General features: G+C 44.9%; 1 protein-coding gene across 1 annotated transcript in view; it reads left to right on the plus strand.

The window, feature by feature from the left end:
* The window catches only part of TMEM156 (transmembrane protein 156), a 40,014-nt gene extending 32,049 nt beyond the window's left edge, over positions 1-7,965 (plus strand). The window contains exons 6-7 of the mRNA XM_059673284.1: positions 3,784-3,889; positions 6,419-7,965. Coding sequence (XP_059529267.1) covers positions 3,784-3,889; positions 6,419-6,431 — 119 coding nt within the window. The 3' untranslated portion in view covers positions 6,432-7,965. The remainder of the gene's footprint in view (positions 1-3,783; positions 3,890-6,418) is intronic.
* The last annotated feature ends 9,637 nt before the right edge of the window (positions 7,966-17,602 follow it).

Here is a 17,602-nt window from a genome sequence, read left to right on the forward strand (position 1 = left end):
AGTAATCCCAGTGAAAAAGAAACACGACCCGAAACATTTCTGAGTAAACACGTGTGTTCTCTCTCCTTAGAACCACCTGGGAAGTCAAATCACAGTCAACACTTGTTTGGCAGGTCTTGGGGTGGATTCCTCTGCCAACATATGTTGGGGGGCCTTCTTCCCCAGTTTAGGGGAAGCCTGATGGTTCACATAACACAGCACTTTTAACACTTAACAGGCTTTGGCCTGGGGATCATTTCTGAAGATGACTTTGTGTGTTTCTGCTCTGATTGTGGGTTGATTTGATAGAATAACTCTCAGAGGGCAGTCTTATCCCCAGATTCCTAGGTGGCACCCCCGTTGACTGCTGTACTGCGTCTAACCAGACCCTTTTATTAAGGAAAATGAAGCACATAAAAGTTAAGTGACATTCTCTCAGTCATTCAACACGTCTTTACTGAAGACCCATCACGTGTCATGCTCTAAGGTGTGGCTTCTTGCATAAAATACAATCTTTGTACACAAGAAGGCAGACAAGTAAGCAATTACAGCAAAACTGGATAAATTCACAAGTGGGGAAACAGAGGTCGCAGAGGATTATATATGGCATGGACACCTAACCCTACTTACTACTCCTTGTTTGTGTTTTTTTGTTTTTAGCTATTTTGGCTTTCCAGTGTAATAATCAAGTAAAATATTGTTGAACAAGTAGTTTTTGAGATAAGAGTCTAAAAAATTGATGGGGAAAATTCACTTAGCAGCTCAGAGAGCCTGGCAAGATGAGGAAGTTTTAGATGTGCCTTCGCTGTGGGAGATGTGCCTTGTCTTTGGCAGGAAAACCATCAGGGGCAGAACATCTTGCAAGTTTCTGACACTCAGCATAAAAAATTACCTTGGAAGGATGAGTGGAAGTTGGATACCAGATGTCAAAAAACTTTCTGAACGCGATAGAAATCTAGAAAAATAATGACCAGAGGGCACCCTGGACATCGTCATGGGCAGGGTTATAGAGGCTTTATCCGGGAACATAAGGCATGGAGTTTCACTTTTCATCAAAGTTTCTACTGCTAGAAATCCATTTTATTCGCTAGATTCAGCCAGGTCAAAACTCCAACGGGGGTTCTTGTCAATGTTTTAGGCTCTTCTGAGGTTCCTGAAAAAAGTCAAAGAAATGCTTGGTTCAGAGATTTGACAAATTCATAAAAAGACTTCTGTGAAGTTTTAAAATATGTCTGACTGCTTCTACTGCCTTAACTGGTGCTGCTGAATTAATATTATTCAAAAGTAGCTCTATTTCCCAGGGTAGAACAAAAAAAGTTCCACCTGCTTTAACAGCTAATCTGAAGTTATTAAAATCACACATGTCTTACTTTTTGCCTTTTCATCAAATTTTCAGAAGCTTTGCTATAGCATATAAGTTACATGACCCTGGTCACTAGAAGAGACAGAGGGTAATGCTCCACTAGAGAGTTACTTTAGACATCACTTAGTAAAATATGGTTATACCATAATATAAAATATTAGCAAACCAAATGAATAAGCAACTGGTGAGCAGCTTGGCTTTCCAATTGAAAGAGCTTCTGTTCATTTTCTTCAATAATTATTTAGTTTCATGAATAGGCTCTTTGGATACTTTAACCTAATTGTGTAAACAATTATTTGCATAGTAAGTTCATGATGAAGCTTTAAGGTGCATCAGAAGCAACTTGGATGTCTGTAAACAGATATTGAAGTTAATATGTACAAGCCCTTTGAGCCAGTTGTTCTATTTCTAGGAATTTGTCCTGTAGATGTACTTACATGGGCGAGAAATGACATATGTACAATGCTTATTGCTAGTGTGTTCACAATTTCAAAAGATTAGACACAATCTACATAGAAGGCTATTTAAAGACATGATGATAGATGGATTATGTGGAATACCAGGAGGCTGTAAAAAGGAATGAGAAAGGTCTTAATGTGGAAATAATCTCTAAAATATATATCCTTAAGTACATGTGTGGATAGTAGGCTACCAAATTGTGTAAAGAGTGACAAAAATAACACACATATGTATATATAAGTATGTACTTATATATAAAAGTATAAATCTATCTATCCATTTATTTATCATCTATTAATACACAAAAAACAAATAACCTTGGTTGCCAGTGGCAGAGGAAGGGAAGTATGTGATGCAGTGGGAAGTGATTGTCTAGGATATGGGGTAAGAGAGAGAAATTTCACTGAATATCCTTTTATAGTCTAAAAAATTCTAATCATGTGAATGTATTGTTTATTTAGAAAGCTAAATCTAAAAATTAAGTTTTTCTTATTGAAAATTTTCTCTAATGTTGTATTATTTATTTAGAAAATTAAATCCAAAAATTGTTTTTCTTATTGAAAATTTTCCCTAATGAATGTATTATTTATTTAGAAAATTAAATCCAGAAATTAAGTTTTTCCTATTGAAAATTTTCTCTAATGAAAACAATAAAAATTCCCAGAGAAGGGTTGATAGTATTTCTATTTTGGTAAACTATACCAGTGTTAATCATCTTCATGGACAAGAAACAGCATATTCTTGATTACATGTAAATCCTCCTTTTTGACTTCTCTTTTTAAGAAGCAACTACCTGCTCTCTTTACTTTATAGGTCACTTCATTTCCATCCATGTCCAGGGCTTTGTATAAGAAGCAGTGGCGCCGAAACCGGTTTGGCTCAGTGGATAGAGCGTAGGCCTGCGGACTGAAAGGTCCCGGGTTCGATTCCGGTCAAGGGCATGTACCTGGGTTGCGGGCACATCCCCAGTAGGAGATGTGCAGGAAGCGGCTGATCGATGTTTCTCTCTCATCGATGTTTCTGACTCTCTATCTCTCTCCCTTTCTCTCTGTAAAAAAATCAATAAAATATATATATAAAAAAAAAAAAAAGAAGCAGAGGCACCTGTGAAGCAAAACCCACATGTACTATGTAGGACTAAGTTTCAATATAAAAAACTAGAAAAGCAAGACTTCAGACCCCAGTGGAATAAAAGAGATACCATTATGCCATGGACATGACATTTCATCTTCTGCTTTGAAAGCAGCTAAAGATAATATTAGATGAATTTAATAGAGTCACATGGTCATAGTAAAGAAAGGCAGATTAGAATTCACCTAGTTTGTAACTTTGCTTTTTTGGTAAAATTGTCTCTGAAATAAAGGATGTCATTAATATTCTTCGTAAGGACACATTTCAGCAATGTACCATAGAAGGACATGTTTGCAGTCAGTTTCCAAACTAAAATTCTTTTCTTGCTACTTGACATTGTACTTAAAACATTTTCTCTCTCCTTTGCTCCTTCTCAACTATGCTTTAGGTCTTGTCCCCAGAAAGTGGGAGCAGAGGAATAATGAAAGGAAAGAAACAGAATTGAGAGGAATGGGTCAAAGGTGTCAGAGTCGTAAGCAGGAAATTTAGTGAATGGTGGAAACTGCCAACACTCTTTCTAGAACAGTGGTTCTCAACCTTGGCTGCACATGAGAATCACCTGGGAATCTTTTTAAAATCCTGATTTCTGGGCCTCATCCTCCGGAAATTTTATTTCTTTGTTACTAATATTGTGGCCCCACCCCATAACAAAGAAACAGAATTTCCGGAGGATGAGGCCCAGAAATCAGGATTTTAAAAAGATTCCCAGGTGATTCTAATGTGTAGCCAAGGTTGAGAACCACTGTTCTAGATGGAGGGCTTGGTTCTCCTACTTTATTAGAAAACACGGTGTCTGTGTTTGCATTGCTCTGGATTAAATAGAGACGAAAACTGTTCTCCTTCTTAAATAGGAGGGGCCAACCAGAGGCTGCCCTCGACTCAGGTCAAGGTGGTGCTTTCTCCAATACCAGAACTAGAAGTGCCTTCCACGACCCGTCAGCACGAGCAGTATACACGGTGAGTCATGATTCTGCTTTATTGACGATTTGACTTCATTATAAATGTGAAGAGATCCAAGGAAGGAAAGCATACTTCAAACTATGTTTCTATTTGAGAGTAGGAGATAGAAAGTGATGAACTTGCAAAATCAGCTCAGATGAATTCAATGACATGAAATAAAATTACTTGTTTCTCCAATGTGTAGGAAGAACCAGTAAACTAATCTCTTAGTCTGTTAACCAACATGTGCCTCTGAGCTGTCAACTCCTCCCTTGGCACTGTTTCCTGGGGTTGAGTCACAATTTCAGTGGGCCAATCATTGTTTCAGTTGGAGCATGAGAAAAGAGAGAATGTGAATTTATAAAGAACTGTCCACTGATCCTCAATGACTGAAACTAAAGACTTCTCTAAATTTAACATCTGATCGTCTAGATTAATGTACATTGCTTCCCATCTATTTGAATTCAAAACTGTGGTCAGAAGTGTCTTAGAAAATTTTTTCACTCATTCAACAAATATTTATTAAGTAGCTGTTCTGTTAAAGGCAAAATTGGTAGCCATTGTAGGCGGTATAATAATTGTAACAGGGAAGAGGAGGGACACTAGCATTTATTTGTTGTATCCTTTTGTGCTTGGTGCTGAGAGGCTAGATCATTTATTCTTCACAATCCTTGGGTAGTTATCAGTCAAGGTCCTAAGAGGAAACCATTGATATACTCAAATAATTTGTGAAGCATTTAATAAAGGGTTTATTAAACTAGGAAAACCAAAAAGGAGAGTGTGACACCATAGGACTAATAAGTGGGGATACTGCTCCTGTCTCTAAGATTAAAGGATCCTGGAGAAACACACACAGAAGCAGACACACATGCACACATACACACAGGTGGAGTATGTGCAGAGGGCTGCCCGACAGGAGCTGTGACCTTTGGTCAGGGGACACAACAGCCCGTGGTTGCCTTGAAGAGAGAGAATAAATACCCCAGCTTGGCTGTTCTCCCTTTACTCAGTGTACCTCCCACTGGCCACACTGAACCAGAGCCAGGGGACGCTGACACCAGATGGAGGCAGTTCCTATAGACTGACCACCCAGAGTGCCAGCAGGTTGGGAGAAAGAGGAGGGCAGATCTGAAAAGGTAACCAAAGGGATCCAGCACAGGTCGCTCAATACATCAAACTGGAAACGATGTGCCAAGGATATGTTTGTGTTCAGGACTAGAGAGAGGCTGGTCTTAGTAGTTGGGTTTTAGTGTAATCAGGGTCTGCTGTTGGCTCAGAAATTTCTAAGTAGACTGTAATGTAATCATAGAATTGTTTTAATGGAATATTACAGGATATTTTTATGCCTGATACTTCTCATTCTGGTCCTCATTCTGGGATGCTCAACCTGGCATAGGAAGAGCTCCCCTTTGTTCATTCACCAAACGCTTGTGCCAGGAATTCTTCTACTCATTGGCAAAAATAACATGCAGTCAGCGGAGGAATCAGATTAGGGAACCCCTAATTCCAATAGAGTGCCAAATAACATGATAGAGGCGTTGACAGGGAACTTGGGATCATAATGGAAAGATTTCGCATTCAGAGGATGCGTTGCCTAGCATTTAATAGATGCTCAATAGTTATTTTTTGAGTGAATGATTAAGGCCTAGCTGCCAGGGTTCTTGTCCCAGCATCAAGAAGGGTTCAGGAATCTGGAAAAGGCTGCGCGTAGATGACATAGGAATCCAGAGACTAATAAAGAGTCTGGAGATGAAATATAATTTTGAAAGACATTGGGGGTCAGAGGAGCTTAGCTAAAGGAGCTAAGTTCTAAGATCTTAAGTCTAAGGTCTTAGGTTCTTTCCTCATCCCCAGGACCCCATGCTTTTTATTAACACAATTTGTCCTGAGGCGAGGCAGAGATATACACTTCAAAGGGTCAGGGTTTGGTACAGGGTCCCTTGTCAGAATGGGGGAATAGCCTACAGCTGTCCAGGTGTTTGGCCAGTAGGAGGCAGTAACATGTAGATTAAGATGCCTTTTAGCTGTCTGGCAGCCACAATCAATTTAATGTCTCCTATTCAGGTTTGAGGAAATGCCTTCAGCCATTCCCAACAGGTGACTACATGTGTGACTCAACCCTGTTGAGTCCCCAAGTCTCATCAACCTTTTGATGAAACTCTTGAAATTATGACATGCTGGAATTGGTCTCCGGCATCTAGCTTCTATATCTCTCTGCTAGAATCATGGACTGTGAACACTTACAGAAGTGGAGAGTAACCCAAACATACTGTAGTGGCAGAGGCTGGAAAAAACCCTAGGTTTCCTGAGTCCTGGGCTGAGAAGTTTGTTTACCACACTGTCTTCTTGGATATAATGGAGGCTCCATTGCATAACATGGGATTGGAAGAGCCCTTAATCAGTGACTGTAGATTTTTAGTGTTCTTATAAGATACACTTTTGATGAATGGTTTTAAACTTGTTTTCCACTAATTCTCTTCAGGTAATACTACCAGGTAACAACATTTTTGTGTGATTAATGTTTATCTTTTTATTTTTAATCTTTAGAACATCCTTCTGAAGTCCTCTGAACAAGTTGGACAAAATCCTTTTGAAGAATACTCATAACTTTATTTTGGGACTGAGTTAACTGGTAAACCTATGAGTCCAGTTGAGGATGCACAATAGGAAATAGCATCCTGGCTCGGGAGCACTCATGGGACACATGAGATCAAAGAAATGAGAGGTTTTTTTCAGGAAGCCATTATGAGTCGTGGAAACAAGCTGCTGAAACCCATGGAGATAGGAAGGGAATGCTTAGTCTTCTTGAATATCCATCATTACAGCTTAGGATGGCCCCAAGATTTTGATTTTGAGGAATCAAAAAACAGGGTCAGGCTTTTCTCCGCTTGGCTCAGGGTGCAGATTCTGATTTGATGGGTTTTCCTGGCGGATGGATTGTTTCTCTTGGCAAGTCACTTCAAAGGGCCTGAGTTGTTTGCTTCTACATTTGTTTGGATTTATAAATCTTGCCTTTGAAACATCCTCTGTGGCACTGAGGACGTTTCAAAAAATTCAAAGACACTAAAATACAATGAATTGAAGTAAAATTTAAGTGAAACTTCAATATTTAAATTTAATTCCAAAATGTGTCCTCTGATTCCTTTGGCTTTCATATGTTTTATGGATATCATTCATGTCAGAAATACTTACAGAGATTAATTATAAGAAAAGCACATAGAGATAAGAGGGCAGGTCTTATCACTGAAAATTATAAAACTATCCTCCCAGAGTTAAGGTGCAATTTAATCTTCTGGCATCATTATTTGGTTAAAATTGCTTAGCTGAGTAGAATTCCAGACTTGGGAATTCTGCTAGTCTCACGTTTTCTTGTCGGTGTAGCCCTGATTCACAAGTGAGTCAGGCTCAGTTCTGGAATATTCAGCAGGAGTTAAGGGGGTGTCACACTCCATGAGGAATGGATATTATACAATTTCTGAGAAGCCAAGGTATTGTTTCCTTGCACATCCTCTATTAAGTTCAGACAAGTGACTTGGAAATCAATGGGAGCTTGGCTTACAATAGGCATAAATTAAGATTCAAGTTCTGCTAAATTGTGTCAGCTTTCTGGAAGCTAATTTCACTTATTTATTCAAATAATAGACTTTAACAGGCATTCTGAAGCATTCAAAACAGTGTTGGCCTGCTCTCTGCCCACAGAGTTTACAAGGTGGTGGAGGAGATAGGTATAATACTACTGGTTATAATACTAGACACAATACGGTAAGGTAAGTGTGTAATTTGCAGGCCCCATGCTTCCTGCTGAGAATTCACAGGCCATTAGTATCTGTTAGAGTCCGTTCTCTTTTCTGTCTACATCTTTCTTAAGAATCTCCAGCTATTGATGCGATTCTGATGAGTGGTGATTTTAGGACGAGTGAAAGTAAGTTCTTACATTTAAAAAAAATCTAAATAAGGTATGTCATCATTACCTCAGAGGTATGACAACCAAAAGACACATTAAAAAAAAAAATCTCTGTGAACTAGAAATCCTGTAATTCAGTAAAGGCAGGGTAGTGATCCAGAGACATGGAAGCATGCAACAAATTGACGATTCTCAGAGGGAAGGGGGGAGAGATTAATCAAAGAACTTGTATGCATATATTCATAACCCAAGGACACAGCCAATAGTGTGGTGAAGGCCTGAGGAAGGGGTGGGAGTGGGGAGGAAGAGGCCAATGGGGGATAAAAAGGAGACATCTGTAATACTTTCAACAATAAAGATAAAATTTTTTTTAAAAAAGAAGCTTCTGTGATTTAAAGGACAAGATGAAGTGTGCATGCATGAACAGGGAGAAAACAGAACATTTTGGCAAAAAAAAAATGATACTTCATAAATCTTCTGGAAGAGTTATTTTCCACCCCCTCCCCGAAGTTAAAGCTATTACCAGAAGAAAATCCTGTATAATAAAGATGAAATATGCAAATGGTCGTTATGGGGTGAAGCATAACGACTGACCGCGTCACAACCGGATCAGCAGGAGTGTGGGGCAGCGAGCAACAATGAGCAGCTGAGCTACAGGAGTGTGCAGGGCAGCAAGCTTTGAGGGGGGAGCGACAGGAGGGTGGCAGCGAGCTACTGGTGCACAGATTCGTGCACAAGCCTACTAGTATGGAGATAATATTGCTGCTTACTAGAAGAATATTATTCTTTGGATTATTAGTTAATATACTTTCATCTTCAAATAATAGCAGGCCTTCGTCAAAATATCTTAAATGATAAGAAGTGTTATTATCTTATCTAACAGAAATTCTGAGGAGTGGTTCCAGGGTTAGTTAACTCAAGAACTCACATCATCCATCATCCAAGTTCTTTCCTCTCTTCTCTGCCATCTACACCAATGGCCTCTTAGGGAATTATGTCTCACCCATTGAATGATGTCTTCTTGGTGGGACTGTGAATCAAGTTTCTTGCCCACCATCCAAGGAGTGGCATGTGACCTGAGCTGGACCCGTTTGACCCTCTATTTTTGGTTTATGGATGCAGTGATGTGAGGGTGGAAAAAATGATTGGAGCTTATTCATTCCAGCCACAGAGTTGAGTGGTTTCCACTTTTAGGTATCCCAACATACCCGCTACAGCCACCAAACCGCCTTGTTTCTGAGCCTGTTTCTCCAGCCTTCCATTTGATTCTGACCTACCAGTAATATCTTTGTAAAGAGATCGTTTTTCCTGCTTAAGTTTTCTGAGTTGGTTTCTGGTGCCTGCTGGATACAAAATCTATTTTATTTCCTAAAGTCATAGGATTTCTCAGCTGTAAGAAACCTTATAAATCATCTGGCTCAGCCTCATTTTACAGCCAAAGAAACGCAAGCCCCAGGGGATGAGGGTTTCACCCAAGATCACATCACAGGGCTCATCAGTAGCAGAACTTTGAATAAGACCAGGTTTCCTTTGCCCACCGTAGTCCAGTCTGCTTTTAATTTTAATCCCTTTTTTACTATAAACCACAGCCTCTCTCTCTCTCTCTCTCTCTCTCTCTCTCTCTCTCTCTCTCTCCCTCTCTCTCTCTCCCCCCCCCCTCATGCTTACTAGAGAATAGTGACTTAAAAAAATCTTCACTTTTATTCCAAACTGACAATTTGCTTTGTGTAGTTTAAAACCTTGTATCACAGATTGTTCTTTCAGAGATGTGGCATCTGGTAATGACAGGCATGAGTTTATATCCTTATATGGAGTCTTGATTCCTTCCAGCTATCTTGAAATGTTTGGAAAGGAAGTGGTGTGCTCTAGGGAAACATCAGGGCTAGGCTTCTGACAGTGATTACTTACCACTTCTAGGTCTAGCTTCTAGTTGTGTGCATGTGGGAGAACCTTCCTTGACTCACATGGAAAGATATATATGCGCTCTATTTTTTCTGTTGCTCTAGGGCAGTCATAGCTCATACAGCCACTGTCAAAATAGCCCAGAATTGGGGTAGAGGGGATTAATAATTATAGTGTTACAGGATAGGAGAGGGGCTCATCTCCCCCAGTTGCTGTTGGGGGTGGTGTCCCTGGGGCACTGCTGGAATAAGCATTTCCGGAGGCCCCCACAGAAGGATGAGATGTGATAGAAAGCTTTATTTCTATGAGATCACACCCCTGGGTTTCCAAAGACCCATTTCCCTTAGTCCAGGCGTAGCAGAAGTGTAGCTGGGGCTCCAGTAGAGCTAAAATCAGAGCCAGCGTCCAGCGTTTTCTTTCCATGTTGGAGTAGGATCCAGTCCAGGAGCAGGCTAGTGTAGCTTGTGTTTCCCGCTGCAGTCCATCAGCCCATTGCATGTGGGGTCCACATGGCTGCAGGCCACACGGGAAAATGCGAGAGAACCAAGAGAGAGCACCCCAAGCAACATGAGCAGCAGAAGCCATGATTACAAACTCCTTTTTTTAGGGGATTATGTATTCCCAAAGTTTCTTGCCCTTGCAGTGGCCATGCCCATTCTGGCCAAGCATCTCTGTCCCCAGGTGTGATTAACAGAAAAGTACCTTCCCTATGTCGCCCCAACTTTACTGGGCATATATCTATCTTCCCTCTGTTGAATCCCTTCCCTCCCTGGGGAGTGCAAAGTTGCTGCTTCCTGGTTAAGCTGCCCCAATGGCATGCCCATAATGTCTGGCCTTCCCTTTGCTTCTTCTCTATCTATACTAATAAAAGGGTAATATGCTAATTAGACCAGACATCTTCTGGACAGCCTTCTGGAAAAAGCCATGGTGGGGGGGTGGGGGAACTGGCGAGGCAGAGGCGGTTAGGGGCGACCAGGCCAGCTGGGGAGGGCAGTTGGGGGTGACCAGGCCGGAAGGGGAGGGCAGTTAGGGGCAACCAGGCAGGCAGATAGGTGAGCAGTTAGGAGCCAGTGGTCCTAGATTATGAGAGGAATGTCTGACTTCCGGTTTACTAAACTGGCAGGCGGACATCCTCTGAGGGGTCTGGGAATGAAGAGGGTGCAGGCTGGGCTGAGGGATCCGCCCACATGCATGAATTTTGTGCACCAGGCCTCTAGTCTATATATATATAAAAAGCCAGCGACTGGAAAGCCATAACAACCGGAACGACTGGTCACTATGACGCCCACTGCGGCCTGATCAAGGGGTGGGGCCGGTGGCCAACCTCCCGTGGCCTCTACCCCCTAATCATCTCCCCTACCTCAATAGGGGGCGGGGCCAGCTGGCCAACCTCCTGCAGCCCCTCCCCCTACCCCAAATCGGCCCCCGCCCCCGATCGGCCCATGGCCCCTCCCCCCAGCCAGCTCCGCCCCTGATCAGCCCCCCAACTTTGATCAGGGGCAGTGCTGGCCGGCCAACCACCCATGGGCCCTCCCCATGGCTGGCCCCACCCCTGATCAGCCCCCACCACCCCGATCGTCTGGTGGCCCCTCCCCCCAGCCAGCTCCACTCCGATTGGCCCTTCCACACCAATTGGGAGATGGGTTGGCTGGCCAACCTCCCATGGCCCCTCCCCCGGCCGCTGACCCCCAATCGGTCCCCCCACCCCATTTGGGGGTGGAGCCGGCTGGCCCACCACCCACAGACCTTCCCCACAGCCGGCCCTGCCCCCAGTTGGGCCCTCCACCCCAATCGGGGGTGGGGCCCACTGGTTGATTGCCTGCAGCCCCTCCCCCCAGCCGGCCTGGCCCTGATCTGGCCCTGATCAGGGCGGGCCAGCTGGCCAACTTCCCATCGCCATCTTTTCCTCCCGACAGGCCCAGGCTCCATCCGCCCCAATTGGGGCCTGGCCGGCCGGACCCCACCTGTGCATGAATTCATGCACTGGGCCTTTAGTTATTAATAACTAGCTAATTACAATGTTATCATTAGTACTAATTATGTGCCGGACACTATTTTAAGCACTTAGCATGTTAAGTAGTTTATTCTTTCAACACTGATAGGTAAGTGCTATTATTATCACCCATATTTATAGATGAGGAAATTAAGGCAGAGAGAGATTAAGTAACTTGCTTGAAGTCACACAGCTTTTAAGTGTCAGAGTTAAAATTTCAACCCAGGTGGTCTGGTTTCGAAGACCATGCTCTTAACCCTCTGCTCTGTTGCTTCTTAATCACATAATCTCTCTCTATGGAGGTACAAGTAGATGATGATGATATATTTTTTTAAGGAAATAAAGATTATCCAATGTAGACAAATGACTTTTCACAAACACTTCTAGCAGGGGTTCTGTATTATGAATCTCTGGGGTTTACTTACAAACAACAATCTCCCACAAATACTCCTACACAACAGCTGCTTCTCTTTTAATAAAGTATCTTTAAAGAACTCAATTATTTGAGAGTTGTGAAAATTGCACAGAATGCAACTTTTTGCCCTAGGTGCTCATAAATTAGGGTCAATAGTAATTGTTCCATTGATTATTTAAAAGAGTCTAATTCTTTTAACTCATGTCAGGGTCCCCTGTGGTGAGAGATATTAATTACAATTTAACTACACCCAAATATTGATGAGAAAAGGCAGTGAACCGAGTACCCAAAAAACCCCTTTCTGCTTACTGGGTTCAAAACACATTTTTCTACTAGAAATTTGCTACAGAGAGACAGGTAGTCATTTCTATTCTGGTTCTATTTGGCAAACAGACAACATAGGCTTTATTTTTAAGCAATTTATCATAACAAAGTTCCACTATGTCAAAACAAACTAACCATGCTTAATGATTACATCATAGTGAGATCCTCCGCCCCCCCTCCATATATTATTCTTTATTCAGAGTAAACATTTTAGTAGAAAAAAGGGTCTTTAAAAATGCTCTGCTTTATTCCAGCTACCTAAATAACAGGCTAATACCAGAAGGAAAGTTCTTCATTATTCATCATTGCCTATTTTTTTTAATTTACAAAATAATTAGATCAATGTGAGCAAAAAAGATTTCTTTCAATGGTATGCTTTAGTGCCAGAAATTTCATCACATGGACTGTACTCTAGGGCACCTGTCGCTTTGGTGGGATGCATAGTGGTCGGGGAGCAGTAGGGAGGTTATTCTGTCCTCTCTTGGGAACTAGTTGTATGGGCCCTGGGAATGGAGGCCTGCCCTCCCCGGGGACCCAGGTTGGCCCATCTGTGCCCCAGACAAGCCAGTGTCTGAGACTGTCTTTCCTTGCTGTTTAATTCACACCACCACGATCGTGCAGGACCTCCCCTACCAACTCAGTACACAGGCTTGGTTTATTAGCAGGTGTTTTTTTTTTCCCCCCAGCAAAATATAATTGGAGTTCATTACATATTAAAGCCTTGGAAGGGCTCCCTTTTGATTATTACAATACTGTTGAAATGGAGGTCTTTTATTTATCTATTTATTTGTTAATGTGATACCCACCTTATGCCAGGCACAGTCCCATGGCAGAGACAAGTTACACAAACAGTTATCATGCAGTCTGGAAAGGGCTGGGCTGGGTCTTTACTCTTGAGAAACTCATTTTTATCCATCTTTGAATGCTCAGCCAAGGAGATTTATATAGAAATTATCCAGTAAGTGTTTGTGGCCTTATTGACCGTTGCTATGGGAGCCCAGACAATGGGCACCTGAATCAAGGAGGAAGCAGGAATGAAGCAAGAGTTCCTGGAGAAGGGGACACAATCTGAGTCCTTTTTTTCCCCCTCAATCGAACTGTTGCTTTCTTTATTAATTTGCTAGAGGGCCAGTGCATGAATTTGTGCATGGGTGGGGTCCAGCTGGCCCCTCACCCCATGGGGGCTGATCAGGCTGGGCTGGTGTGGGGGAGGGGCTGCAGGAGGTTGGCTGGCCAGTCCCGCCCCCGATTCAGCTGGGGCCGGCCAGGGGGAGGGGCTGCCCTCCCCGCCCCCCCCGCATCAGGCCAGTTGGCCGGCCACAGTGCAGGTCATAGTGACTGGTTGTTCTGGTCATTCTGGTCATTCTGGCATTTTGGTTGCTTGGCTTTTATATATATAGATTATTCAAAATCTGGGGGAATATCGTTATAGCTTCTTTATCTGCTTTCACTTTTTCCAGATAGCTTGACACAATCTGAGTCTTAAAGGATAAGTTGGCCAGGGTGGAAGGAACACATACAGAAAAGGGGACCTTAATTTAAGATATGTGTCCTCCAACACACACACACACACACACACACACGCACAGACGCACACACACATATGTGGGCTCCTGACATGCAGGAGACAGAAGTACGCTCTCTTTGAAAATAGTAATAACTATGCTCTTCTCTATTTCAAGGACACTGCAGTAATTAATGTGTGAGAGATGAACTTTGTTACGCTTGAGAATGTCACAGTTCTACAGGGGAAAAGGGACCATACTGTGATCTATTGTGATATTTTTCACACTATATAATTTGAACTTGTAACTGTTAACCAATTAAAGCGTAAGCAGGCAGGCCTTAAAGGCTACTGCACAACTGAAAGAATGATTTATTACACAGAAGGTTATTGGAATAGAGGAAAGCCAGATTGCATGCAGAGGAACACCACTGTAGGTAGCTGTTCACTGGTGCTTCAGAACCAGGGTTCCTTGTTCAACTTGGAGAAAAGCGGTGCCTTAAATCTCCCTTTTGGAGAGTTCCAATGCACAGTTGCAAACTAAAAGGTTTGGAAAATTCATATATATATATCCTATCTAATAAAAGAGAAACATGGTAATTGGCGTAAGACTGCTACCCTTCCCATTGGCTAATCAGGGAAATATGCAAATTAACTGCCAGCCAAGATGGCAGCCGGCAGCCAGGCAGCTTGAATCTAGCATGAGGCTTGCTTGCTTCAGTGACGGAGGACTCCAACATTCCCCGCCTGCCGCTGCAGGCCTCTGAGCTGCAACTCTAAGCAACTATGTAACAAATATAGAAGCTAAACAAAACCCCAGAAACCTGCTTTAGTCCACCAGACTTCAGCCAGCAGAATCGCAACATTGTAAGCAAAGGCCAGAAACCTACTTTCAGCAGCAGAGGCCTAAGAGCTAGAGCCAAGCCTCAAAGCTAAAGCTGGCCCAGAATAAAAAAGAAAAAGAAAAAAAGGAGCGGTTGGGAGCTTCAGTCACCCCCAGCCTGAAAACAGCCCTCAGCCCCTCACCCAGACTGGCCAGGCACCCCAGTGGGGACCCCCACCCTGAAGGATGTGTGACCAGCTACAAACAGCCATCATCCCCTCACCCAGGCTGGCCAGGCACCCCAGTGGGGACCCCCACCCTGAAGGATGTGTGACCAGCTGCAAACAGCCATCATCCCCTCACCCAGGCTGGCCAGGCACCCCAGTGGGGACCCCCACCCTGATGCAGGACACCCTTCAGGGCAAACCAGTTGGCACCCACCTATGCACCAGGCCTCTACACTATATAGTAAAAGGGTAATATGCCTCCCAGCACTGGGATCAACATGACAGGGGGCAGCGCCCAAACCCCCTGAGGGCCCTGCGGCTCTGTGTGTGACAGGGGGTGGGGCCACAACCTCCCTATCCGCCCTGCTCTGTTCGTGACAGGGGAAGGCGCCCCAACCCCCTGATCAGCCCTGCTCTGTGCCTGATAGGGGGGAGCGCCCCAACCCCCTGACCGCCCTGCGGCTCTGTGTGTGACAGGGTGCGGCGCCCCAACCCCCTGATCGGCCCTGCTCTGTGTGTGACAGGGTGCGGCGCCCCAACCCCCCCCCGCCCCCCACGGGCCCTGCTCTGTGTGTGACAGGGTAGAGCCATAACCTCCCCATCGGCCCTGCCCTGAGTGTGACAGTGGCGGCGCCCCAACCCCCTGATCTGCCCTGCTCTGTGACAGGGGGCGGTGCCCCAACTCCCCTATCGGCCCTACTCTGTGAGTGACAGGGGGGAGCTCCTCAACCCCCTGATCAGCCCTGCTCTGTGCGTGACAGGGGGGAGCTCCTCAACCCCCTGATCAGCCCTGCTCTGTGCGTGACAAGGGGGAGCCCCAACCCCCCTGATGGGCCCTGCTCTGTGCGTAACAGGGGGTGGCGCCACAACCTCCCCATCCACCCTGCCTTGAGCGTGAAAGGGGGCGGCACCCCAACTTCCCAATCGGTCCTACCCTGAGCGTGACTGAGGGTGGCATCGCAACCTCCCAATCACCCTGCTCTGTGCATGACAGGGGGCGGCGCCCCAACTCCCCAATTGGCCCTGCTCTGAGCCCGACCAGGGGCTGCACTTAGGGATTGGGCCTGCCCTCTGCCACCTGGGAGCAGGCCTCTACCCTATATAGTAAAAGGGTAATATGCCTCCCAGCACCGATATCAGCGGAGCCGCGAGGCCTCCTGGCACCAGGATCAGCGTGACAGGGGGGAGCTCCCCAACCCCTTGATCGCCCTGCGGCTCTGTGTGTGACAGGGGGCAGGGCCACAACCTCCCTATCCACCCTGCTCTGTTCGAGACAGGGGAAGGCGCCCCAAACCCCTGATCAGCCCTGCTCTGTGCCTGATAGGGGGGAGTTCCCCAACCGGCTGATCACCCTGCGGCTCTGTGTGTGACAGGGTGCGGCGCCCCAATCCCCCCCCAACCCCCCCACGGGCCCTGCTCTGTGTGTGACGGGGTAGAGCCATAACTGCCCCATCGGCCCTGCCCTGAGTATGAGAGTGGCGGAGCCCCAACCCCCTGATGGGCCCTGCTCTGTAAGTGACAGGGGGTGGCGCCGCAACCTCCCCATCCACCCTGCCTTGAGTGTGACAGGGGACGGTCCCCCAACCCCCCAATCGGCCCCACCCTGAGCGTGACGGAGGGTGGCATCACAACCTCCCAATCTGCCCTGCTCTGTGCATGACAGGGGGCGGTGCCCCAACTCCCCAATTGGCCCTGCTCTGAGCCCGACCAGGGGCTGCACCTAGGGATTGGGCCTGCCCTCTGCCACCCGGGAGCAGGCCTAAGCCAGCAGGTCGTTATCTCCCGAGGGGTCCCAGACTGCGAGAGGGCACAGGCCGGACTGAGGGACCCCCCCTCCCCCGCAAGTGCACAAATTTTTGTGCACCGGGCTTCTAACATATATATATATATGTTTATTAATGGCTAAACACACTTCCCAGGAAAATCCTGTATTTTTCTCTTCCCAAGTATCTTCTAAATACCAGTTTTTGAATCATTGCAGTAAGAGAAGATTGAGACACTGAAGGATTTATGGAATTTTACCCCTCTTTTGGGGTTATATTATAGCCGTATTTTTAAAAACACCCAAAGATGAATGCCACTAAAGCACACTTTCATTTGTGCTACTGATGCTATACAGGAAGTCCTCACCTAACATCGTCATTTGGTTCTGAGACTTTAAGCAAATGGGGTATAATGAAACCAATTTTGCCATAGGCTAATTAATATGAACAAGAGTTCAGTTCTATGGCATCTCATCAATGTTACAACAAAATGTCAAAACAAGATGTTATTTGAGGACCTACTGTACTGGTTTTAGGAATGCTTTGGTCTACGGCATCATCAGTACTGGTGAGTCCTTCTATTCATACTGGTCCTTCGTGGGCTCCAATAAGTGCATGTTGGCAGCTACATAAGTTAAATTCCCACTACACAGAGGTGAGAGGGAGCACGATGCAAGGGACAACCCACACGGATCTCTGTCGGTTTTACCCTTGAGTTGATGAAGAGTTGATGAAGGTGCCTGAATTGATGGAGAAGTTGATAAAGGTGCCTGAAAAGGTAGGCTGGGACCAGACTGTAAAGCACCTTGTTTGGGTATTTTCCTAAATGCTGGGGCCAGCCAATAACGGTTTTAATCAGAGGAATAACCAGATTTG

The sequence above is a fragment of the Myotis daubentonii genome, chromosome 1 (assembly GCF_963259705.1).
Source record: "Myotis daubentonii chromosome 1, mMyoDau2.1, whole genome shotgun sequence".
In the NCBI taxonomy this organism is placed as follows: Eukaryota; Metazoa; Chordata; class Mammalia; order Chiroptera; family Vespertilionidae; genus Myotis; species Myotis daubentonii.